This window comes from Indicator indicator, chromosome 1 (genome assembly GCF_027791375.1).
Source record: "Indicator indicator isolate 239-I01 chromosome 1, UM_Iind_1.1, whole genome shotgun sequence".
Classification (NCBI taxonomy): Eukaryota; Metazoa; Chordata; class Aves; order Piciformes; family Indicatoridae; genus Indicator; species Indicator indicator.
This window is the reverse complement of record NC_072010.1, coordinates 66,734,068-66,761,259: the sequence shown is the minus strand read 5'-3', so window position 1 is coordinate 66,761,259 and position 27,192 is coordinate 66,734,068. Positions and strand designations below refer to the sequence as shown.

The 27,192-nt window shown below is 40.3% G+C and overlaps 1 protein-coding gene across 1 annotated transcript; it reads right to left on the bottom strand.

Moving 5' to 3' along the window:
* Positions 1 to 847: 847 nt before the first annotated feature.
* Positions 848 to 26,845, bottom strand: EDAR (ectodysplasin A receptor). Its single transcript, XM_054388036.1, has 11 exons — positions 26,795 to 26,845; positions 25,980 to 26,102; positions 24,702 to 24,883; positions 19,100 to 19,185; positions 8,286 to 8,372; positions 7,115 to 7,240; positions 6,952 to 7,026; positions 6,589 to 6,661; positions 5,747 to 5,906; positions 2,701 to 2,761; positions 848 to 1,167 (listed from the first exon to the last, which is right to left on the bottom strand). Exons 1-11 carry the CDS (start codon positions 26,843 to 26,845, stop codon positions 848 to 850), a joined length of 1,344 nt encoding a protein of 447 aa, XP_054244011.1.
* Positions 26,846 to 27,192: the final 347 nt, after the last annotated feature.

Genomic DNA, 27,192 nt, shown 5'->3' with positions numbered 1-27,192 from the left:
GTGTACCAAGCTGTTTTTGTTGCTTCCTTTTTGTTGCGTGTGTGTGTGTGATGGCAAAGAAGAGAACTCACTGCTCTCAACTTCCAGGGAGTGACTGCCAACTTTCACTGCTTGCTTGCTAACCAGCCTGTCCTTAGCAAGTCAGCAGTTTGAATTTACAATTTCTGAAATGTCAGTGTGGACCAAGAATGCATTCATGTGCATTATGTATAGCACTTTGAAGCACACCAATCTGTAAATTACATTGACCTTTTTTTTCATATAGTAGAGTTAGTTAGTCTGAGGACTGTGTATGTACACCTATACACATACTTCTAGAGATGACAAACTCATAGTAAGTATGGAAAATGAAACTGATTAGATATTAAATGTGTCAGGGGCAGCAGAAGTGCACATGCCTAATGTGTCTTCATTGATACGGTGGCTGCGGTACTGCTTTTGTCTGTAAGTGTTAAAGCATTGAACAAAGCCCTAAGAGACAGAAATATTTTCAGGGAGCAATTCAATGGCTTTCTTGAAGGCCAGGCAGGAAGGGCATTAGCAGGATTGTCTTCAATTATACACAGACTGCAAAATGGGTATTTGTGTGTCCAGTTATAATCATTATCATGTTTAACATGATCACTTTGTTGAATGATGTTTCATACCAAGCTTCCTAGGAGATTTATGTCCTTGTTTTGGTAAATGTGTAACTTCACCTTTGCAGAAGTCAAAGAGAAGAGCTTCCTGTTGATTATCAGGAACAATTTTGTAGAAGAGACATCAATGGTCTTTTGTCCAAAGTCTTTGATGCTGGAATCATGGTTCATGTGAACGATGTGGAAGTGCAGGTCCCAGGCAGGAAACATCAGGAAGTCCCTGCTGGTTCAGGAGCAGGCATTGCTTGTGCCCACTCCAGAATATCTGCACACAAGGATTCGACGGCATCCAACCGCTCAATTTGCACCAGTTTGGTGAGCAGTTCTGGGATGCTGTAACCTGCCGTGCTGATGCGATCAAATAGCTGCATGCCATCTGTCATACCACCTATCTCATCCCTCTTCAGTCCAAAGCTCTCGGCAAGGTGGCGCCACGTTTTCACGATGGCTTTTTCTGTGTTGTAGGTCGAGCTGAGCATTCGGCTGGTCTTCTCCAGGCAGTCAAATGGCAGCTCTGTAGGGCTCAGGCCTGCAAAGTGAGGCATTTATTTTCAGATGATTGTTCAAGAGTCTTGAGTATTCCAGAAATTTATCAAATTACAACAGTATATACTGTTAGCAATAAGGACAGCTAAAATCTTCAACTGATAGCCCATGATAGGTATGTCTAGCTCCAAAGTTATTACTGTGTCTTATCAAATTAATTCTTCCTCGTAACTATAGGGTACAATAATTAGGGTAAAAAGCTGTCTACAAAAGAGGTATTAGAAGAATTCCCATGGCACTGGCCCTTCCTTCAACAATTTACTAGCTGTTAGAAAAAGTATATTGCAACCGTATCCCTAGTGAGCAGCTCCATTAATACACCTCTGCACATCAGGTGCTGTGTTTGAGCTCAAGAGACAGCTTTGACACTTCCCTGAATCTGTCACCAGCAGCTGCTGTAACATCTCTGTAATTGAAAGTTGCCCTTGTAGGAATGTGAGGAGTGAGGTGAAAAAATGATGCCAGATGCTCGAAAGCATAAAAGTCCCTGCTTGGAGTGCTCAGTTGTCATTACTATCACTGAATCTCTAGAGAGGATTTAACATTCATCCTGTGGAGGGAAAGCTATTTTTTTTTCCTGGACATTTTTTGTCTGTATTCATGGTCGCAGAACAGAGGAGAGAATCATCTACAGTATTTTTCCAAACCAGTCATTTGCTTCTGTAGTTTTCCTGCTTTGTACTCAAAAGCAGTAATTAGCTACCTGAACCACAGGAAACTTGTGTGTGTGCTTGTGTGTGAATAAACAGAGTCGTGTCTCCTGTTCTGCGGGAAAATTAATTCATGTCTCTTCTGCCAAAACAGTTTGGGTAGTCAAGTGCTAAAGAGGGTTAAAACATGGAAAACTTGGAAACTCCGATTTTTTTGTTGTGAGAGGTGGGACAGGATTTAGAGAAGCAAGACTTGTGTCTTACCCTCAGTCCTGACCCTTCCCAAATCACACTTTCATGTTTGGAACTAGTTTATGTCTGTTATCCAAGCAACTAAACAAATCAAACTGGTTTCCCCTAGATGGAGAATGCAAGATTGCTTCTTAGAGATTTGGTCTGTGTGCATGTCCCAGTCCAACTCAGTGTTATCATACAATCATAGAATCAGAACAGTTCAGGCTGGAAGAGACTTTAGAGGTCATCTAATCCAACCTGCTTGCTGTGGGCAGGGACATCTCTCAACTCGACCAGGTTACTCAAGGCCCCATCCAATCTGGCCTTGATCATGTCCAGGGAGGGGGCATCTACAACCTCTCTGGACTTCTTATTCTTCCTGTTCTCCATAGGAAGGAAGCTCATGCACACTCCAGCTCCATGGCACACTCCAGCTCAAGGCCAGCCTGAACAGCTCTGGGGTCAGGACACCATGGGGTTCCTGACAAGTGAATATAAATCTGCCTACAGAGTCTTTCCTGGCTTGGGACTTGGCATTCTATAGGAAGGCTGAGACCTTTCTTACTTTAAAGCAAATACTTGTGATCTAATTTTGTGCTGTTAGTGAATAGGTGCAAGTTTTGTGCACTCACCTTCTGCAACATCACATACGTTGGCATACACGTCAAGTATCTTTTTCCTTCGACTCTGAATCTAAATGAGGAGAGTTTTATTTCATTAATTTTTCAGACACGGTAGTAAACAATTAGCAGACAACAGTGGAAAACCTGTGTAAGATCTTCATTTCATGGCACTAGGGATTATCACATAATGTCCTCAAGGGTCCCTTTTGAAGATGCAAAGAAAAGGACACAGCAATTATTCTGTGAAGCATAAACCTATTTCTGATTTAATTTTCCACTGCAAAAAAATATTTCATTCCATCTTCTAGTCTTTTTTGTTTTTTTAGATCAATTACATTTCTGTTCCAAGTGTTTGTATGTTTTATTTATCTTTCAGGATGGAGCAAACTCCTGACAATGAAGATAAATCAAATAATATGCACTCAGGCAATTATTGCAGGCATGTCCTGGTAAACCACGACAGGACTTAAATTCATACTGAAATTGTCTTCTTCCAGAAGAGTGGACTGTGGAGGACAGGACTTTCCTTTCAGTCATTTGACATAGAACTGCTTAGTGCATTGCTAATTAACCATTTTTTTCCCATGATATATTGCTTGGTTAATCTGAAATATTTTAGGAATAGATTAAAAAAATATTAAAATCAGTAACAGTTTGGAGTGGAAAATCTGAAGTCCAGGGTGCTCCACTCATTTTCAACAAACAGACTAAAAAGCTGACATTTTCCAAGCTGAAAATCAACATTTTGCTATAGTTTCATTTAGCAAAAATATTCTCAAGGTTTGGCTTTGGAATCAACGTGGAGTGAAAATGAATGTCAGAATGTCATGAGTTCTCAGGGACTGGAATTGTTATCCCTCTGCCAGCTCTCATTAGAACTGAGCTTTCTGAAAAGCTGTCTTTTTGACAGGACTCTAGCATTATCTCCACAAATTTGCCACTTTTCACCACAAACCAGGCTAGGGAAAAAGGCTCTACTTTCAGTATGGTGTTTATTTTGTTTGCTTTGTTTTGGTTTGTTTTGGTTTGGTTCGGTTTTATGGCAATATTTACTCATTTTACTTGGGCTGTAAAGGGTAAGGCACATCAATGATCTGGATTAATAGACTTGCAACTGGAGACCACAAAGTGGCTGCTCCATCCCAAGCCTGTCTTGCAGGCATAGATGCTGTGCAAGTGTGTTCATTGCAGGGCAATGCCATGAAGACACTGGTTGTTGTTCACATATTTTTGATATTTTTGATATAATTTGCATGTGTTTAATCACTTGTGTTGCTATTGTAGGCTTGGATTAGCTGTTTTTGAACCTTGTAAACAAGACATTTTCTTGTAGTAGGATTTATTAAAACTCCTCTTAAGCAAACTCTTGGATAATATTTTCATTTTCCTGTCATTTTTAGGGCAAGGAGAGTAGTTAAATAGTTTCATGCCCATAAAGAATTGTATAGGATGTTATTTTTACCAGAGCCAGAGAATCAAGTATTTGGGAAGTTTATGCTCTAAGCAAAGTAAATTCGAGTCTAATGATCATCGGTATGGCAGCTCATTGCATAACAGTTTTGCTTTAACTAGGAAGCTGAAGACTTGGTTAAGAGCAAGCTTCTAACTTTTTTCACCCGTGTCAAATAGCTACTTAATGCCCTTTCTTGTGCTAGAAATGTTGCTTAATCTCCACCCTGAGGCAAATTACTGCTTTTCTAACTTCTAGCAACTGTGTCAATTGTGAAATATTAAGCATGGAGTGGAGGATCTTGATGCAATCTGCACTTTCATTGTAAAGTTTGTCTTCAGCTGTGTTAGTAGTCTTCACTCCATGAGATGCATGTTAAAACAGAAAAATGAATTTTAAAATGTGAGCATTGGAGAAGTAAGTTACTTTCAGATGGTCATAACTGTCCACAAATGCATATCTGTCTGCAATTACATAACTGGCTACAAGCACAAAAACATTTCAGTTGAAATTGTGTATGTCTGGACTCAGATGAAGAATGAGCTGCTTTAGAAAGCTTGAGTTGAGCCCTCCCAACACTTTAAAACATGCAAACACGAAAAGCTGCATTTTCAAACCTTTTTATTCTTGAAGGATATCCGATATTTGATATTAATGATGTGATTTTTGTCCTACCTATTGACGTTTAAAAAAATATTTTTGAAGTACTAAAAATATCTTTTCAATATCTAGCCAGACACTTTCTTTCTAAGGATAGCTTCGTGTTAATATAAACTAAAAAGTTGTGTGAGGGAAGTGTGGCCTAAACTGTGCCTTGAAATACTCCAAGTGAGATAAAACGTCCTGAGTACTACATGCTCAGGAGGAAGAAGTGAAGGCCTTCTACAGCAAAACAAGCAGCGGATTCAGAGCATGTGAGCAACCTTCAAAGCATGTGTGTGTCCTTCAAAACTATACGCAAACCCTAAGTGCAGCACCGGATATTATTGAAAAGTCTGTGCCATGGACGTACCAATGCGACTGGGTCAAGGTACTCTGATATGATGCTATTGTATGAAACCAGCTGTGCTGCTACACTGTTTTCCTGATCTGGATTTTCTGTGTTAAATGTAGCATGAGGGTTAGTTATATAAGCATTAGCTGTATTGGGGGCTCGCTATTGTGTTTGTTTTTTTTTCCATAGATCATACAATGGGTTGGGTTGAAAGGGACCTTTAAAGGTCATCTCGTCCAACCCACCTGCAATGAGCAGAGACATCTTTAACTAGATCAGGCCAATCCAACCTGACCCTGAATGTTTTTTTCTTTCTTTGCACTAGAAAATATAATACTAAAAGGAAAGTATAATACTCCAAGGAAAGTATAATGCTCCTTACGCTTGTAGGAAATTTGAGCCCTGAACAGTACAGAGGTACATATATTTCACTATATAAAGCAGATTCTGTAATAATTTTGTCTGAAGAAGCTCTTGTAAATTAGTCTGGTCTGCACTGTAATGCATTGGGGTGGAGATAGTTTGTATATTACTCTCTTAAAAAAAAAAACAAAACCAAAAACCCAACACAGAAAAATGCTCTCAATTTTTACATCTCAAAATAGCCTTACCCCAGTTGATTTATTGCTTGTAGAAGATTTATCTCTGGCCAAATGCACTAAAGATAACAAGCATCTCTCTGGAGTCCCTTGCTTGTCAACTGCAGCTTCTTCATCACTATCCATACTACGGCTTAGAAGTCGTTCATTCTCAGAAGATGCATCATTTTCACTGCAAAAGGAAGGATATGGTTGTCTCATTGAAGCCTCTTATGGGTTGATGGAATAAAAATGTCTTCCATTTTTTAAAATGCCTTTTCTCTGGAATCCAGTGAATGTAGCTGCATCCACCTGTCCAGGGGTATATGTACAATGCCCACCGAGTTACACAGACATGCATTGGTTGCAAGAATCCTTCTACAAAGGAATTTGCCAACTGAGGACAGTGTTTAGCCCACCTTAACCATGTTATCCTGCCAGGCTTGGCCTCCAGGCAGACACAAAATGAGAAAAACTATCACTGTACCATGCAGATAATGCTACAGACAAGGAGTTTCCTTGAAGCCTTGAGCAGAGATTTTTATTCCTACTACATAAAAATTACAGGGAACCCTACCGAGGGTATGTATGCAAGAACAACACATATCCCAAAAAAGAGGAGCCCCAAGAGCTAATGAACTAATCACAGAGGGAGGGGGAAGGACGCATGTTTCTCTTGGGAAATGTCTGTCATTCTCTCTCAGAAACAGGAGGAGGAAGAGCCTACTAAAGTGTCCAGCCTTTTCCTGCTGCAGCAAACTACCAGTGTACCCATATAATTTGTTCTTCATGTATTTCTCTGTACCAGGATGACTGGGTGACTATGTGCCTGCCCCACTTCAGTCAAACTGGAAGTATGCTTGCCTTTTACCTACCTTTTAACAGTCTTAGCTGGAGCTGCTGTAAGTTTTTCAAACTCTTCCTTCTCAGAGAATATCACAACATTTTCTGTAGATTAACAAAGAGAGAACTTTAAATTGGCAATGAATTGTGAGACTGGTGTTTTGTCTCAACAGCTGGTTCTGATGACAAACTTATGGTAAACATAGATCTGTTACAATTTTAATCGTTATTGATGCATTAAGTGACATTCTAGATCGACAAAAATTATTAGACACAATTCTTTAGCAAACTGACATGGATTCTGTACAAATCAAAGGAGAAATTGTAATTAAGAGAAATACATTAGGAGTATTGAAGCCAAATGTTTTCTTGGACAGAAAAAAAATTATTTATACCTTGCACTTCTTTCTTCTCTTCTTGTGTGTTAGCCTGAGCTTCAACATTTTTTACTGAGTGGCTCTTGCAGCAAGCTAGAGTATAAAAATAAAAAACTAATTATTCTGAGAAACTATCTAAAAATACCATTTACAGCTAAAATCTCATGTGCTGAAAAATTACCTTGAGCAGAAGGTTTTGTCTTCACAATGTAAAACATGATGATAAGGACAATGGCAATAGCCATTATGAAGATGGTAGACATTGCAATTATAAGAGCTGTAGCCAGATGTCCTTGTCCTGAAAGATCTGCTGGAATAAACAACAACAACAAATATTTTCATAAAGAAGCAACTCAGAGCTGCAGAGAAGAGTTAACAGTTTGTGGTCTGCTCTACACCTACATTTGGCATGCTCGTTTAGGTGATCTGAGTCTTAGTTACTCAGTAAGCAGTGAAAAACTTACTGTTCCATCTCAAAGGCAAACTAATAGTTTTTCAAAGCCTTGACACTTATGTTGCACTAAGCAATTAACAGTACTCATTAAGAATTAACAATCAGATGTAAAGATGTAGGAAATTATCCGTTAATAATATAGGAAGCTATATGTAAGTCAGAACAGCAGCTTTCCTAACAGTATTCTGGAAGACAGCACTGAAAAGATAAAAATAAATAAATGAACAAATGGGATAAGGGCTACAATGATCCTTGATAGCTATGGCTGCCTCAAAAGCTGTGCAATAAAAAGGAAAACACAGTGCACATGTAGAAGAACTGATGTTTTTCCAACACAGACTTAAAATGCAGCAGGGCAAGAAGATGAATTTAAAATAAGGTTTGCAAAAAAGGTATTTGGAAGCAGAATTTGGATGTAAAAGGCTAGAAATAAAAATCCACAGAAGGAAGAAGAAAAATGGCAGATATTTTAAAATTTTAATTTTTCTGAAAACATGATCCTCAGCAATCGTATTTCTAGACAATACTAGGAAGATCAGCATTGACAGTACTTAATTAACTGCATCATTCCTGTTGTGTCATCTCAGGTTCACGTATTTTTAAAACCTAGTAATCATGCTGGAGAACTGTTTATGTTAGCTCAATAAGAGACTGCCTGTCTTTTGTGCATTAAATTATTTTCATTAGTCTAAACTAAGCCTTGCTGAGGCATAGTCTCATTTCTGTATGGCTACAAAGAATGAGCTAAATTTATTGATGTCATTACTGAGCAGAGTTTTAGAAGTCTGGAAATAGTGGCAATGAAATTCACAACAGATATTTTCAGTTTGATTGCACTTTGTTGATGCCATTTTCAAAACAAACAGCTGCTAAATTAACTATGTGAATGCACTTTTACCTTTGTGAGCATGCTGGTAAGGAGAGAAAGTGCTTGTGCCAGAGGTACTTGGAAAAATGGACGAAATGCCAGAGGTAGCCCCAGTGCCTGCAATACAAGCAGAAATGCCATAAACTTCCACGGTTAATTCATCTAGTCAAAGGAATACCGTGGCTCAAGCTTTGATTGCATTTCCCAAACACTACCAAAGAATCAATGAACTTGTTGCTTTTTGAAATGTTACTAATCCAAACACACATTTCTGGCATACTGAAAATTGTATAGAGATCACATTTTTGTGCAGCATCTACAAGGAGTGGAAGAAGTCAGAGCTCCTGAACAGTTATGAATGTAGAAGAAACCCAAGCATCCTCAGACACAGCCATGGACAACTGTGATACATAGATTTCTGTATTACAGATCTGTCATAGAATCACTGAATTGTTTGGGTTGAGAAGGATCTCCAAAGGTCACCTAGTCCAACCCCTCTGCAGTAAGCAGGGACATCCTCCATTAGATCAGGTTGCTCAGAGACCTGTTGAGCCTGACCTTGCCTGTCTCCAAGGATGGGGACTCAACTACCTCCCTGGGCAACCTGTTCCAGTGTTCCTCTATCCCCATGGTAAAGAACTTCCTCCTAATGTTCAGTCCAAATCTGTGATTTAAAACCATTGTTCCTTATGTTACCTATACAGGCCTTTGGGAACAGTGTCTTTCCAGCCTTCTTGTTGGCCCCCTGCAGATATTCCAGCTCCCTCAGCCTGTCCTCATAAGACAGGTGTTCCAACCCCCTGATGATTTTTGTAGCCCTCCTCTGGACCTGCTCTACCAGGTCCATGTCCTTCTTGTGTTGAGGGCACCAGACGTGGACACAGTACTCCAGGTAAGGTCTTACCAGAGCAGAGTAAAGGGACAGAATCACCTCTTGATCTGCTGGCCACCCTTCTTTTGTCCTGGGTAGTGGAAATTTTTCCAGGATCCAGGTGATGAATTAACCTTTTTACAGCCCCCACTCCACCATTTCCAACTACAGGTCCCAGGTCCCAGCTGGTAAATTCATTGGATTAGTGTGTCTCACAACCATCCTTCACTAGCAGGATCACTGTAATGTGTGCAAGCACTCAAGACCCCATAGGAAAACCTAAGAAAGGTGACAGATAACAGTATTGAATGCCTTTCTGTTTCATGGGTATCATAAAAGGGAATATTAGAATTTCCTGCAGTCTAGCTGGACAGTATGTTTCTTATGATTTCCCCTGTCGGTCCCTATCTGTATTCTGGGGAGGGAGGAAATCCACAAAATCAATGAAATGAAGAACTTGAAGGAACACTTCACACTGTCAGAGGAGTGAGATTGTCCAATAAGGGTTTCCATGTCTAAATTCTACAGTTAAGTTTAAAAGTTCATATTAATCTTTTAGATGTTGCCACACACCATGTTTTCAAGGCATTAGACCAAGTCACAAATCAACATATTTTGACAATACTAGACAACAATGAATATTGTTAGGAAGAAGGCTGTTGATGGGAATGCTTTCATGGAGGATGGTGTTGGCATAGAATTCCAAAACAGAATAAAAAAGTTAGGGCTGGTAGAAAACCTTCTCCTCATTCCCAAGCAAACTTTAATATCATTGGTAAGCAGGTAATGCAAGCAGCAACTATCAACAATATCTTTTGGCTTGGAGAAGCAATGAAATCCCTCCTGCTTTGTATTAGCTGTCTACAGAAAAGTCCAGTGATAATTAAATTTAGGAGACCTAATGCCAAAAGACTGTTCCAGTCATCTGTAAGGTGCACATAGCACACAACTGCACAAGCTAGTTTGGCATCTAGAGTTGTTGAAAACTAACCGAGGAATTAAATCCACTAGGTAAACCTGACAGGAAATTAAGCAGTCTGGAATGTTCCACGGTTAAGAACTAAGTAACAGACATTAAGAGAAATGTTTTCTAAGAAGACAAATAAGTATTACCTAACATGAAGCATAGCTGCACATAGTGAATGAAGAATTGCAGACTTAAAGTGGTTACAAAGGGTGATTTGCAGGTGTTTTCAAAAGAAACATTCTTTACCAATGCTAAAACTTCTGTCAGACCTCATTTGTTGGAAGGAAATGGATTAATTTATTTATAACTGAGGGTTTTGTTCAGACTGAAACAGTGTTTTAATAGCATTTTAAATATACTAATTTGTTAATTGAGATGCTTTTCATATATATATATGTATGTATATATATGCTTTTCATTAAATGACAGGCAGATTACATCAGCCTTGCCTTTGCTTCCTTCTCTGTGACAGACTTTCTTGTAAGAATAACTAGTTATGAGCTCCCAAAACTGCAATACAATAGTAGACCATCAGTAGGTGAAGGTGCCATCTTCATGTAGTGGAGGTTAAAGATTGGTATTTTGTTAATTTTTCAACAATTCTTCATGAAACTGAAGCGAATCATCCTTGATCTCAACCTCTGTATTTATTCATCATGGCTAGACAACAGAGGAAATCTAGTTAATGGCCAGTGCTGTAGCCCAACACTTCCTTCATACCCACAGCCACCAGGATCCTGCCTATTCTTGCAAACCCCCTTGCAAATCCACTGACAGCCAATTGTAATTCTGTGTAGTCCTTGCAAGCTGCAACAAGTCAACAATAGCTTCTCTTACACTGTCTTTCAGTGAACACCTGTAAATTGTGCTGCTTTGTCTTTGGGGAGCTTATCTAACAAGCTTCAGCTCGTCTCCTCCATAAGCAAGTTTTATCAAACTCTCGTCTCTCTCATTTCCTTCATCTGAAATATGTAGTCACTGCAGTATTTCTGCCTAATCAATCTTTCAGTTGTTTGCCATTGTTAACCTCATGTTTTCCCCCTGTCTGTGAAAGGAAGTAGAGCCTCTCAAGGTGGTAAGTCACTCAGTAAGTAAGAAGGTCATCAATTCTTCATTCAGCATCATGTCACTCTTCACCTGTCTCTACCCACCAGGATACTCTATGCTGCCCACGCCTTGCACTCACAAGAGCCTCTCCTATGCACAGCAGAGAGCTGCTACATCTCCAGAGTAGAATTTTCTCTGCATGGGAATGGGGCCACCTCATTTGTTCTGTAGTGCCTTTCATGGCAAAATCAAGGCTGGTGCTAGAACACGATGGCCTTCTACATATGCCTAGGTGGGAGTTAGTCCTTATGCATATTTTAAGCCTATTATCAAATTTAATAATTTGGCATATTCGTTATGAGCCAAGAATTTTTCTTTAGATGTGGCCTAGAAGAAAGTGCCAATTTGTGCACCTGCACTACAAAAGGAACCAAAAATGCCAGCTTCTGCAGAAGTGCAGTTCAGTTTGTCTCATCTTTGTGTGAGCAAAAAGAAACAGAACTTGTAGCTGCTGCTTTTTGCCAGTTCAGCACTACACCAGGTCTGCAATATCAGTTGTTCCTGTGCACATCCAGTTTTGCATCCCAACCACATTATTAATTCTTGTTCCAATATAGATGATACTTACATAATCTAGAAAGACTTAGGTATAGCTCAGGCAGAGACATCCTAAGGTGTTACAGCACAACATATAGAAACACCTCTGTTTTAAGACAGACTGATGGATTGCACAGCAATATAGCTGTGCAAAAGAGAGTTTTATATTCCTAGAGACCTGTAAGTAATATTGTAGGAATGTGATAGACATTAGGAAAGAAGTTTATCACTGAAGATTAGTCTGCTTTTACATTATAAATATTTTTATTTAAAAAAATATAATTTCTTGGAGTCTAAGTACAGTTTCATTTTTAAATGATTGTTTAAAAGAACAATTGAATTTGCATTCATGTTTGAATAACTCAGATTTTTTTTTTTTAACCTCAAAAGGTAACTTTAACTTAAATTGCCACGCAGTCAGACTTTCGTCCTCACAGTGAACAAATTCTGGGCAATAAAATAATATTTCTTTTGTTTGTTTCAAAGAACCTTTCTGCTTCATCTAACAGGACTGCTGCAGTTGTTCACATATCTTGGGACAGACTTGCAGTAAGAAGTGACAGAACAACCAGATTTGTGAGAGGAGGAGGGCACAGAGGGGAGATTTTACTAACATGCCCCCTTGCAAGAGTTGGAATAAAATCTGGTGCAGTATGAGACCATATGTGCTCCTGGCATATGTCGCTGGTGGTGTCAGCTTACTGGTCCATGCAAAGGACTGCTGCTCACAGCCAGCAACAGCTTTTTTTTTTTTAAAGTTGATTTAATACTTAATAACATATTATAAAAATACCCAAAGTGTATATACAACAAACTATCAGACTGATCCTAAAATAAGAAGTGTTTAAAAAAATTGCTTGTGTATATATGTATCTATTTCTTGCCACTGAGTACAGCTTGTTTTCTTCTGGTGCATCCCTTTTCTCACAGCCATGGTCCCCTTACGAATAGCAATGTATACTTGCTACAGCTAACCAAGCTGCAAGTGCCATCATTGAGACTGTTTACAGGAGCAAAGTAAGTTAAAGCACACACACAAAATAAATAAATACAGCCTGGAATATGAAATTAAAAGTAAATTAATTGAGATGAAATTCAATAAAGATAGTTTATGGCTGACAAAATAATAGAAAACTGGATTATAACTAAACCTAGTCACAAATAAAGACCTAGACATGCAGAAAGCCAACATCAGAATTTTCAAATTGATGTAAATTTATGTTCAGGTACTTACATGAAAGTTTTGGTTTTAAACTTAAGGAAATGACACTTCATATAAACCCTGTGCACTTTGAAAGCTGAAGCAGGAGGGAAAGCCAAACCACTCTCCAAGGTGTCTACATTACTTCAGTAATCAAACTGAAACCAGTTCTCAAAACATTGCAAATCACTAATTACAGAGCAGACCCTAGACAATGGAAGACTGACTTGCTACTCTTTATTCTGCTGTCTTTTATTTTCAGAAGACATAGAGCACACTGTAAGACAAGTTACTCTAATGCTTCCTGGTGACACAAGTAGATACTTTAGTCAGTGAGGGTAGTGATTAAACCAGGAAGAGCACGAAGTAAACTAATTGCTGAGGCTGAACTTCCTAAAAATGGTGATAGCAAAGATTCCTCACACTTCTATTTCTGGTCTGGTCATTCTCACTGTAAGCAACCACTGCTGTTCAAACACATAGAAGGAAGTATTTTATGTTGTTGTGCTCTCTGTAACGACTTTAACTGTTTTATTTCTCTCTCTTTTCATTTCGCCAGGGTAGCGAAGTGGCTTTAGCCTGACAATTCATTTGCATCTGTTGAAATTTTGCTTAGGATTCACTTGGAGCTGTAATCACTGCACAGTACTGGTCATAGGCACATGCTCCAAGAACTAAGCCTATACTCAGAAATTCAGCATTATCATCTCTTTCTCTGTGCAATATGAAGGGGATAATTGTCATTTAAACCTTATTATGATGATTTCAGAGCATCAGAAGGAAGAGAACAGGCATGCAAGATGCTGCTGTCCCATTTCACCTGCATCTTCATGGCCAGCCTGTACAGGCAGTGGAAAGCTGCAGCTCTGCATTTTTGCAGCTTGCTAGCCTGGCCACAGCAATGCTGAAGAAACTTGCAACATCTCCCATGGGTAGATGGTGCTCCCTGTGGCAGCTGAAGCTCCGGCACAAACGAAAACTTCAAAGTGATTGGAGTTTTCTTTCAGGAGAATTGCATGGGAGCAGATGCCCTCCTGAGTGATACCTGGGCCAAACTTTCTCAGCGGTTAAAGACAGCATACCCCATATTTGCTTCTCGGATCACACCCTTTGAAAGTTTATGGCTGAGGCTGGCCAGTTTTGTCCTAAGATTAGGTTCCTTTCCTCATATAGACAAACCCTAATGGACTGCGAATTAGACCATACCACCAGTGAACAATAAAGAGTCCCTTCAACATTTTACCCATTCCATATGTGAAGAGGAATGAAGTGTTCCAAGATCAAACGAAAAACCAAACCAAACCAAACCAAAATAACAACAACAAAAATAAAAAAATACACCAAAGAAAAGTTTGTTAGCTCCAGCTAACAAGCCTATCCATTTTTAAGCATAACGTGAAACAGAAGAAAAAACAAAACGAAACCAAACAAAATGTCCTGATGTTGATCATACTCTAAAAGGACAAAACTGTTAAGGAAAGAAACTCTGTGATACTATAAAGAATAGAGTTAAAATAAAAATCTCTGAAATAATTTATTTTTCACGAATACAAGTGGTTTGGGCAGTAGGTTGGTTTGCGTTAAGAACTTCAGTGAAGGAGGCTGAGTTCTTGGTCTTCAGTACATGGGTAGAGAAATGACCTCCCAGTTACAACTTGTCACACAAAGCTTCCATCCAATTAGCAAATTGTTCCAAGTTGTTTTTCAAGTTCTAATGATACAACAATAAAAATTATCTTCTGTGTTTCTCGATGCTATTTGTTCTCTGGCAATTAAAAAGATAGCCACTTGTTTTCCTTTGTTATTTTTCTGCATTTTATTATTATTTTTTTTTAAATAAATTCCTGAGGCATCAGCAGTAGGTGTAGACTTTGAAAACTTACACAGGTTAATTACTGCAGCTTTTAAAATATGCAAGCAGCAAAAAAGGTAAGAGGAAATAACAGTATTTTGTGTATGAATATTTATACAGATGAAAAAAAAGAAAAACCTCAGTCAGTTACTAAAGTTCTCTAGATTGATTATTTGTGAGTGGGACAAGGAGTTGCATTGATGATGCTAACGTGTTAAAAACAACTTCAGAGTAAATGTTCTTCAAGTTTTTGTATCAGTATCTGATTTTGGTTTCTTCTTTCATTTTTGAAATGCAATGGTGAATATCAAAATTCAGAGAGAGGAGCACAAATTGTTTGAGAATTGCAGCTGCAATTTCTCTACCAGGGAGACTCCAAGTACTTTTAAATTTTCTGTCTTTTGCATGCACCTTACACTGAATAAGACAAAACCAAAACCGAAACCACACACAAACTACCAACACAAAAACAATAAAAACACTCTATGTAGTGACTCCAAATCCAGAGGTGTTGACAGAAAATCCAGCACCATTAACCACCTCTTAAACTGGTTTGGTGCTCATTATTTGATTTGCATAGGAAACCTGCCTCTCCTGCTTTTTGCAGAGCTGCTATTTATCACAAAGGTACCATATGCCAGTTTACTGTCAGCAAGGGGCAGTAACAGATCATGATCCGCTTTGTGCACGGCTTGAAGGTCTCACGTCTTTGACAGTTTGGCATTGTGATTCTCTGTGTTTAGCAGACCGGTCCTGAGGCACAGTAGACTTGAGGGAGCTGCATGTTGAGAGCCCAGAAGTCTTCCACAGGTATTTCACAGTGCACAAGATAATGCAAAATTGCAATCTTTATGGCGATGTTTATCCTTTTCCCAGTAAGAAAAGTCTTTCCTGCTACACCAGCACATATCCATGTGCTCATATATGCACAGCCCCTTCCCCATAGACGCCTATTGCTTGTCATCTGAGGTGAAGTCTGGTATTCCTCCCAGGCTGCTCAACACCATTGCTCCCATCCTTCAGTCCAAAGAGTTTAAACACCATAACCTCTCCATACATTTTCCTCAGTTGGAGTGCTGACCTCTGTGAAATGTCTCACTCTCCTCCCAATCTTTTCCAACTTATTTTGTGCTATTTAACTTTCAAGACAAGAGGGAAAAAACAAGAAACACAACAAAAAAGTAGGCAACACAGACTCTTCAGGGAATTTCTTTCTCACTTTCAGTGCTTTCTACACTAATATTTTCAGATGCTGAGACATGGGGTGTTCGTCTCCTTTCCCCATCCATTTCAAGTTTTATTGAGTGTGTAGGAATTGAAAGTCACACAGCAGGCTCTTAGAGTTGAAAGCTATTTGTTTACACTTTGATCAAACCCAAATACTTCTCTGCCAGATAAAATGTATCATCAGACAAATTCTCTGAGCAGGTTTCCATGCAGCAGCGCACACACACCTCACTTCATTCTCCCTCTGTCCCTCTGTGGCACACAGACCAGGCACTTCCCCAACAAGGTATTTTTCCACCTAAGGGGAGCACCACTGTCCTCTGACCCTGTTTCAGACATGCTAAAGGCCTGAAACAGGATTTATCTGCCTTCATTTTTCTGTCTAGAAGTACAGAGCCAGAGTTTATCGTCTTTAGTTTCCTGGTTTTAAGTAATTTGCCATCGTTCACTAGGTCACCTTTCTCCAGAAGTGTGCTTCATGCAGGAGTCTTTGAAGAAAAGGAGCTCTAGGGCAGAGTCATCACTTTAGTGAGAGGTTGTCTCCTGAATATTGTTCAATGCTATTTTGAAGTCTTAAGAAAAAAAGAGAAGATTCCACTTGGACCACTTGGAGTTATCATTCTGGGTTCTCCACCACAAGAGCTAATCAGTAAACAGAAGGATGTTATCCATGGAAGAACCATTCCTACCAACGAGCTGATGTTATCCTTCATGTGACAGAAGCTGTGTGCTCACGTTAAGGTTAGTGCTCAAAGCACAGCACTTTGATGAGTTTTGAACATGCAAACCTCAAAAAATTATGTGGTTCTCCAAAACTGACATGTTACCTTTTCTTTACACTGACTGGTATAATTTCATGACAGTGAAACGTGTGATAGAGATAATCTGCTAATGCTATGCTTCCTGCCAGCGTAACAGTGAGCTTTTCAAGAAGTTCCTGCAGCAAGGCTGGTTTTCTATCTGGAGTACAAATGGTTGCCTTTGAGTTAGGGAACTGCCATTCCAAACAGGGTCTAGAGGTTTAGACATCATAAACCAAATTGCCTGAGCTTAGTGATTTGAGCCATTTTGATTTTAAGAAGCTTTCCCACTTTTTGAACACTTGTACTCATATGGCTGATTACATAGATTTGGTTAAAATGGTAATTTTTACTCTTTCTAGGGCTACTGTTTTCTCCTATGTTAGTACCCAGTCAATTTGTTGGTTTATGCACCCGCCTAAATTCCTCTCCAACATAATATATATTTATTCTTGTGTCTGCCAAGTAAAAAATTGAATGTGGTTAATCAGTTGTGGAATTCGTATCTTCCTTACTTACAGAACTAAGTACATTATATTTTGTGTCTGCCAGATATCCTATAAAAGACAATATTTGGGTTTTGAATTGAATAATAGTTCTAAGATCTTCTGGCAGTTCCTTGCCAAATCAGAAAACTACAACATGTTTGATAATATTAAAACCCCATTTCAGCATGTGTTTGAGACAGGCCACCAGAGCTGAGGAAGGGATTAATTTCTGGCTATCGGCTAGCAGCAGGCACAGTTGCGTTCCCAGCAACCAGGCAGCTAGACTGCACTCACATGCAGGAGAAGGCATGTCTGCATCCTCCTTCCATACATCCATATCTCCCAATGAGACTCCTACCCTTATGCTTTCACTTACCTCTCCACCTCTCCCTACACCTAATATTTACCTCACTTCCTAACACAGAACTATCTCACCAAAATCATGCTCACCCTGCCCTTGCCCACTCCTGCTTTCTCAGGAACTTTGCAGGACCATGTGGGTCTCTGTAGCTGAGTAGGGCGAGTGACTCTACAGATGATTTGCTGCTTTGCATTCAGACAGTTAAACAATATGCTTCCCCCCAGGCTGTTAATCCTCACCAGGAGCTCTGTGTGGTGATAATTATCCCCTGGCTCATCTGAGCCCTACAACTTTTGGAAAGGTGGTAGGTGTTCATGACATCCACACAGAGCACAAATGATGCAGAGTTCAGCAGCATCTGAACTAATTGCTCTTTATGTACACAAATAAGCTCATGTCTTTCATGCCAACCTCTGCTTTCAAATCAAACAGGCAAAAGATAGCAATTATTTACCATGATAAAGACTTTTAAAAGAACTGAATAGAAACAGAATTTCAGTTTTAGATGCATCAGATTTCTCTGTGGGACTGATGTTTTTTTCTTTTTTTGTCTTTTATTATTGGTGGTGGTGTTTTGTTGTTGTGGTTGTTTTGTTTGGGTTTGTTTTTGTGTTGGCTTTCATTTGCCTGATTGTTTTGTTTTGTTTTGGGCTTTTCAGAGATTTTTTCTCCTGATCTGCTCCTCCAGATTCTCTGAAAGAGGTTTGTGAATTAATTTGTTCATTCAGGGAGAATCTCATTTTTCCATTTTTTTTCCTCTCCTACTTTCTTTACTTCCTCAAGGAGAAGTATGTTTTCTAGGGTGTTGTCTTTGCATTATAGTGCCTGGCTGTCCCTTCTCTCCATGGCAGGAGGATGTATCCATTCATTTCACACAAATGCAAACAAACGGGTACTGCTGGAGTGTCACACACACACACTTTTTTTTCCCAATTAGCAGCTCCTTTTGTCAATGCAATCTACAAAATTAGCTCTCTTAGTACTGACAATCACATGCAAACATCAGCCCTTGTATCAGTTTGAAGCCAAAGGATGTGAAAAGTTGTCACACAATTTTACTAGGATCTACAAAGTGTCCCATGTTTCATAGCTGAACTGAAGATGAGTTTTAAAATACAGAATTTATGACTTCCTCTGCCAATTGGTTGAGTAGCCATAATAAGACCTGTATGGGATGTCACAGAGTCATACAATTGTTAACAGTTGGAAACCAGAGCACAGTTGAACACCAGCAGGTTCTAAAATCAATGATCTCTCCCTAGGCGCTCAGCTTCTAGTCCTGTTGGCAAGGATAGTTGGAAGCAGAAACTGCTTTACTGAAGATGGAGTTATTGTTTGAATATAATAATTACCTCTGAAAGACTTCATATTGAGCTTGCATATGACTGCAAGTCAAAACCAGACGAAAAGCACAGGAACCCCAGAGCACTTACATTCTTTGGTGTTAGGAGGCGCCAGCAGGCACGAGTAGCACACCATCCCGTATATGTTGCGAGGTCTGTTTTCCAGCATGTAGTAACTGAAAGGAAGAGCAAGATGAGGCAAACCAGTGTAAATTAATATACTGTGACTGAGGATGGTTCAGCAGCAACCAATTATACTGTGATAAAATCATTCAGAAAAGCTCTCTTATAAGCAATTTGATGCAAAGATCGTTCTTTTTTTCCTTTTTTTTTTTTTTTTAACTGTGTGAATGGAGGCAGTGTTTCTCTTCTTCCTTTCCTCCTAAAATGCAATTAATCAGCCATCAAGCCTTCATGACAAGCAGTAGTATCATTGCCTAAAACAACATTGTTCTCCTTGCTGAGTGCAAGCTGCAGTTTACAGCATGCCCCAAAATAAGTTTTATTCAGAATAAGGGAATGCTATTTTCCGGAGCAGTTATCTTTCAAGCAAGACTACCAGTTGGATACAGTTGGCTAATTTTTTCACAAACAAGAACAATCTCCTTAACGTTAAAACCAAACCTGAGCCAAATCAGAATATAAAATCACCACCCTTCCAGGGAAAGCCAGATTAGGTTTCACAGCTTTTCTTCTTTCATTACTTTCTTGCTGTATAGTTAGTCCCTGATAATGGAATTACAGCACGAAGGAAAGTTTTTCCTTATTGGAAGTTCTGAACTGCTAATAAAGTTAGCGTTCACCTGAGGTGATTGGTTATGCAAGAACTGGCAACCTCTTGAGTAAATTGCATCAAAATCATACACAGTCAATGTTATGGATATGTCTTTCCAAATCACTTGGAAATCACTATAAATGTTAATGAATAAATTAATAAATTCACATAATAAACACTTTACATAATAAACACTTTACACAAAGGGCAATCTGTTTTCTGATCTTAGGTACCAGCCTATGCACACGCAGTATGCTTTTTTTTCTGGGAAAAGTATGCACTGTCAGAAATCACTGACCAAAACTATTCATCAAAATCAGTTGGTCATCAATGAATGACAAATTGCCTACAAATAATGGATAGAGGTCCAGGAAATGACTACGCAGAGATGAAAGGTGGGAACAGGGGCTGGTGGTACCTCAGAGAGCAGGTAAACTGAACATGGTTCCTCCTTTCTTTCTTATTGGTTTTAAAAGAATTGCTGGCACCTGGCTCTTCAAATGTCTCTTGTGCCCCATCTGCCAATCCACCCTTCTCTCAGGGGCAAAACTACATCTTTCCTCTCTTATAGGTGTTATATTCACATTAGATTGTGAAGCAGTTAGTAAATAAACAAGAAATGACTGCCAAAAAAAAAAAAAAAAAAAGAACAAGAAAAGAGTGGCAGTCCAAAGATATATATATAAATCTATAATGAAAATACAGGACAGTAAGGATCCACAGTCTAATAGCTGCAGTGGTTTTGCAAAGACAGACAACTCTTCTGACAGTTAATGAAATCAAGCTGGTGAAATATTTGTTGGGTTTTGACACATTGCAGAGTGGTGGACGACATGTAGAGAAAGCTGAAGAGGATGTTCATGGCAAGCAACTGAGTTCACCCACATGAGTCAAAAGCTCTGTAGCTGAAAACATGAATGATTTACTCATATGAAGCATTGGCAACAGATCTAGATTTATGGCTACTCTGCAATGCACCAAATATTAAAGGCAGTGTTGGAAATACCTGATCCCTTTATATCATGAACTAAAAAGAGGAAGTGGCCCAGTAATGAAATAATGAATTTTCACAGTGTTACTTTTCCACTATGAGACTAATTCTTTGTCTTTTCATAGCACCTGCAGCCTCAGATTTTTAAATGTTACAAGCCAAATCCAAGACTGAAAAACAGCCAAAACGACATTCCTTCCTTAAAACCCCTCAGAGAAGAGCACTGAATCCAGATTTGCTGTAACCATGAACAAACACATGAAAAGGAGAAGTGTCTGCAGTGGAGGCACCTCTGCCTACATTTAAAAATAAAATAATTTCTTTGCAATTCCATCCTTCTTGTCCTGTTCTGTTTAGTGTGATGAAAGATCTTCTGGACAGGAGCAGTGGATGAAGCCTGCAGTGTCAAGGAGGTTAGTTCCAGGTACCTCCCAAGTTCACCGGCAGCTGAACTTTGGTTTTGAGGATCACAGCTTTGGAGTTAAGCTTTTAAATTCTTCCCTACCCACGGTCTTGAGTCCCTGTTGTGTGTGTGACAAACAGTATTATTCCTATTTTACATGGAAGGGAACCTGAACACAGAGAAGCAGTGGATAGCGGAAGTTGTGTCTGATCAACCTGGTAGCCTTTTATGAGGACATAACCAGGTGGATAGGTGATGGTAGAGCAGTGGATGTGGTTTGTCTTAGTTTCAGTAAAGCATCTGACACTGTCTCCCACAGCATCCTTGCAGCTAAACTGAGGCAGTGTGGTCTGGATGATTGAGTAGAGAGGTGGATTGAGAACTGGATGAAGGGAAGAAGTCAGAGAGTTGTGGTCAGTGGCATGGAGTCTAGTTGGAGCCCTGTATCCAGTGGAGTCCCTCAAGGGTCAGTACTGGGACCAGTGCTGTTCAATATATTCATCAACGACCTGGATGAGGGCACCGAGTGCACTGTCAGCAAGTTTGCTGATGACACCAAACTGGATGAGTGGCTGACACACCAGAGGGTTGTGCTGCCATTCAGTGGGACTTGGACAGGCTGGAGAGTTGGGCAGGGAGAAATTTAATGAAGTTCAACAAGGACAAGTGTAGAGTCTTGTACCAGGGGAATAACGACCCCATGTACCAGGATAGGTTGGGGACTGACCTGCTGGAGAGCAATGAAGGGGAAATGGAGCTGGGGGTCCTAGTGGATGGAAAGTTGACCATGAGCCAGTAATGTGTTCTTGTGACCAAGAAAGCCAATGCCATTCTGGGGTGTATAAGAAGGGGTGTGATTAGTAGGTCAAGAGAGATTCTCCTCCCTCTCTACTCTGCCCTGGTGAGGCCACATCTGGAATACTGTGTCCAGTTCTGGGCCCCTCAGTTCAAGAGGGACAGGGAACTGCTTGAAAGAGTGCAGTGCAGAGCCACAGAAATGATTAAGGGAGTGGAACATCTTCCTTATGAGGAGAGACTGAGGGAGCTGGGGCTCTTCAGCTTGGAGAAGAGGAGACTAAGGGGTGACCTCACTGATATTTATCAATATGTAAAGAGTGAATGCCAATAGGATGGAGCCAGGTTCTGCTCAGTGATGCCCAATGATAGGATAAGTGGCAATGGGTGGATGTTGAGGCATAGGAAGTTCCATGGAAACATGAGGGAAAATTTTTTTCACTGTGAGGGTGATGGAACACTGGAACAGACTGCCCAGGGGAGTTGTGGAGCTTCCCACTCTGGAGATGTTCAAGACCCGCCTGGATGCATTCCTGTGTGATCTGATATAGGTGATCCTGCTCTGGCAGGGATGTTGGACTGGATGATCTTTCAAGGTCCCTTCCAACCCCTAACATTCTGTGATTCTGTGATAACCCATGCTCTTATACCAAGGCTTTCCTTCTTTCCTAAAACTGATTATCAGTAATAGTGAAAAAAAATGGAAAAATATATCATTATCTAGCACCTATTTTAAAGTAAACAATAGAGGAAGGCATTTGTAACCATGGGGAAAAGGCTGCCAGTTCAGTGGTGTTTTGTCTAAAAGTGTTTGGTCAGAATGTGTCATGTGCTCATCTTTTCCTCAGGCTGCTTTACTGAGATGGTGAAAAATTGCAAAGGGATGAGATGCCCCTAAATATAGATTGCAGCATGTGGGCTGTTACCTTGGGAAGGTTTGCATTACACTATGGAAGCATATTTCTGAAAATGGAAATGTTGATTTTTCCCTCTCATTGACTCAGGGGCTCTTTGAGGTTTACTGCCCAGGCAAGGGAACACTCAGCCAGCTGGCACTCACCTGGGTGCTTGTGTCACTGGGTACAATGAGGAAGGTGGCTGGTCTGCTGCTGCTGCTGCTCACCAGCTCTCTACTCTGATGCAAGGCCTCTGTATTTTCCCCACCATCACACAGGAACAATGTCTGGGGTCTCTTTAAGCTGCATAAGGACTCAAGGCAGCTTCACAGCTTGTTTTAGCACATATTTAATTTATCATGAGAATTTCACCTCTTCAAGTTCAGAGTAAGAGGATGTTTCTCCTTAGCTGTTGGCTTTGTCAAACTATCCCAGGACCTGAGAGTCACACACAGAGTGGCACACTGCCAGACTCAGGCAGGCCAGTTTCTGCTCCAGGTTACACCTGTGCAAACACGATGTTTTGAGATTGCTCCCCAAGCACCAGCTGTGCAAGCTGATTATTTTCAACTAGCACTCCGCTCCCACCTGGGTGACCTCATTAGTCCTGACAGAAATTGCAAAAGAGCAACTGTGGCCACTATTTAACTTTCTTGCTCTTTATGATATATGAGGGGAAGTCAAGAGGGAACTCAGTTCAAATCACATCATCAGTCTGTTCATCTGGCAGCTAGACAAGTCCTTCTTTTTATTTGTAAACTGTGAACATTTCACACAGACTCATTGATATAATAAACCTGGAGGCTTGCAGGGCCTCTTTTGCAGGGCCTCTTTTGTAGTGTAGGTTGTACAGGGTCTGCAAACCACAGAAAAGCCAAATGTCAGTAGGAATTACTCTCTAAACCAAAGAGGCATACTGGCTGAAACTGAAAAGGTATGTAAGGTGAGGTTGTGTTTCAGAGTATTTACTCACCTTAAAAAAAAAAAAAAAAAAGCTGAGAAAGCAAATGTGTGCTTGGGTTTGCAGACTTTTAAAGGCAAAACAGTCAAGAAGATATTGCCAACACACTCTATGTAATGATTGCTTTGTCACCATTACTATTAGAATTACACTGAGTGTAAGACACCATTAAAAAGATAGACGTCATGGCGTTCATTTTAAGCCCCTTCAGCCACCCCTGGAACTTGTTTTGTGTCTGAACAACAGCACACACACCACATCAGCAACTCTTTAGACCTGTTTCTGTTGAGTAGAAAGGAGCCTGAGAGACTAAAATGCCTTGGTAAATCTCACCTCATAGCCATGCTAGCTAAAGACCTCAACTATTGACAAAGCAGCCAGTTCCTAAATACCCTACAGGGCCAACATCAACTCTACAGGGTACCGATGGCATCTTCATGGACCTGGGTAGTAGATTGTAGGACTTCAAAGATGGCTCTCTGAAGCTGCAGCTGGAGGCCAATTTGAATTTCTGATACCATCTAAAACGACACTGCACACCTGTGCTTGGGTACATGATCCGTTCGAGTACATGATCTGTTCCCTTTCCACTTCCAGTAGGAGGAGAAGTTTCAGTTTTTCTAGTTGTTCCGAAGAGTTGTTTCTCCAGTGTAATATCAGTAAGATTAATTACATCATCTGATTTGCTAAAGTCAATGGTGCTTTTGAAACACTTAAATGTATTCTTGTAGCAGAGATTAGAAAGCATAAGTCAACAGCATTGTACCTACAGTCAGCTAGAACATGAAGAGACGCTGTCAGAAATTTTGACATAAAAAAAGGTATTTTGCAGTGCCTTGGGTAGAGCAAAGGTCCATGGTTAAATCCTTACCCTGGGAGACAAGGGCCACACTCTGCATCATTCTCCTGATCTCCAGGTGTCATGACTGTGGCTCGAAAAAACCCCTCGCAGTCTTTGTGCCGCCTGCATATCTGGTAACCACCTCTGGAAAATTTCTCTGAAGGGCAAGGAATGCAGCCATAGTCCTCATCTTTGGTGCCATATCCACATGTCTGCAACAACACAAAGTCAGTGAAAAGAAGGCTTGTGCTGCACACTAGCTTCTAGCAAAAATGACTGTTCATATCTTGGGCTGTTGGCTGTGTGGCACAATGTCATGCCAAGGGAAAGAAGCCTGTCATTTGGCCCCTCCTAAAAAGGCTATAGAGGGATATAAGGATGTAGCACGCTGTGTCCTGGAGGGCACTGTTCTCCTTGAAAGTGGCCCCCCCATAGCTGTTTATACCATATTCCAACAAACCACATGAGGGAATTTCAGCTACTGCTCGGGCAGAAAATGAATGGAAAATTGAAGACTAGAGAAGAAGATTAGAGGGGAAAGAGAGCTATGGCAGGGATATCAGTGATCTGGCTTTCATGCTTAAAGAGGCCAGAAGGAACATTACAAAAGGCAGTGTTTGGATGAGATTTTGTAACCTCTGAACTCACATGTTCCAGCTGAACATTACGTTTAGATTAAATGAAACAAAACCAAACTGGTTATTATTCAAACATACTTGTTCAGGACTACCAACTGTGTGAAATTCTTGCAATAGGATGTTTATCCCATTAAAACCAAACAGGATTTCAGTAATTTATTTTTTTTTAATAAGCAACAATTATCTGTTGTAAATCAAACACTTACTTAGGAACCGTAATTTAAAATGTTGCAGAAGCATCCAAGTTCCTCTAGTGCCAAAACATCTTAGTGGGAGAGCAAAATTAAACCCTCAGTGCAGGGGACCGGTGTGCATGCCAAACTAACCAATTTATGCTAACCAATTTATGACATGGAATGGTAGCATCAGATTTTAAATAACTATTGAGATGAGAATGCACTCATCATGCAGAGCCTATGAGCAAAACTTCTACCTTACAACAGTTACAATACCATTTCCAACAGGTTGCTCCTGGGATGTGTTGTACCAGCATGCACATGTGGAGTGCCTTGCTCCCACGACACACCCTCAGGTGTGAGCAGTCCTGCTTAAGCATCTCTGTCCTTCCCCATTTTCTCTCCAACCTATACATTACAGTAATGTAAACATTTGGTTTTTGCATTTGGTGCTTGATGTGTGTCCCCCTACCAGCAGAAGAAGCTGAAATTACCATGTAAGGCTCTTCGCCTGGCTCGCACTTGGGGCAGTCATGGCACATGCCTGTGGTCTGGTTGTAGTATTCATTCTCGCCGCAGTTGGAGTATTCAGCACTGACAGAGTACACCAGGGAGACCTGTCACCAGAGACCATCCCAGAGTCACTTCCATTGCTTTTGTCCACATTGCCTCACTCCCTCCCCTTGCCCACATGCTGTGGCTCAGAAGGCAGTGGGGTAAACATGGCAAAACATTGTAAACATTGTAAACACTCCTAAAGCTCAGAAACAGAAGTGGTACCAGTATGTAGGCAACTTGGTCCTTCTAAGACTTTTTCAGAGCGCTGATGTTTGTGCTTGTTGGCACAGCTCCTTCTCAAAATACTGAAGGCTGTGATTCTTGACCTATTAATTCTTGTTTCCTCCTGAACAGCAAATGCCTTTGTTTGCACCTTCACTTCTCCCAGCTCTAATAAATCCTCATAAATGTGACTGTGAGGGACAATTATAACAACCCAAGATAATATGGTGCCTCGGGTCTCAACCATGATCAGACTGTTTCATGTGACATCCAGACTGACTGGCTTTTCCAGCACCTTCTGGCTCTGCTCCAACCTGGATCATTCTCCTTCCTCCTCCTCCCTAGCAATCTCAGTTTAAGCAGCACGAGCTCAGGTGTTTCATTGATTAGAAACCAATCACTTCATCAGTGTTCAGTTCCTAAGTCACCTGTAGCTATGTCATGACAAATCACAGCTATTTGCAAAGATCCAAGCAGAACACAGTTATCTTTGCAGGCTGGAGAGACCTGTAGGCACATAAATACCTACCACCAGAAAAGGGAACACGTGAGTCCATTTACGTTCACCCAGGTGAGCCATGCTTTCTTGATATTTTACCTGAAAAGATAGAATGGGTGATTGTTTATGAATATGAGTAAATATTTGTGCATGTTGCCAAAATAAGAACAGAGGGGTTGATAAGCAGGACAAAGGTTACATGGGGGCGATGCCCAGAGGTGTGAACAAAGAGAGGGTGAGATGCGCACCTGCGCTCACACACACACGCTACACATCCTCACGGCACACCTCTCTCCTTTGAGAAGACTGATGGCAGAGGCAACCCAGCCTTGCAGTATTTATAAACACCGGAGGAAACAGGTCTAAGCCCCATCACTTTTTGGCTTGCTGAGAAATCCTCCCATGAAAGAATGAAGGGATGTGCTTCA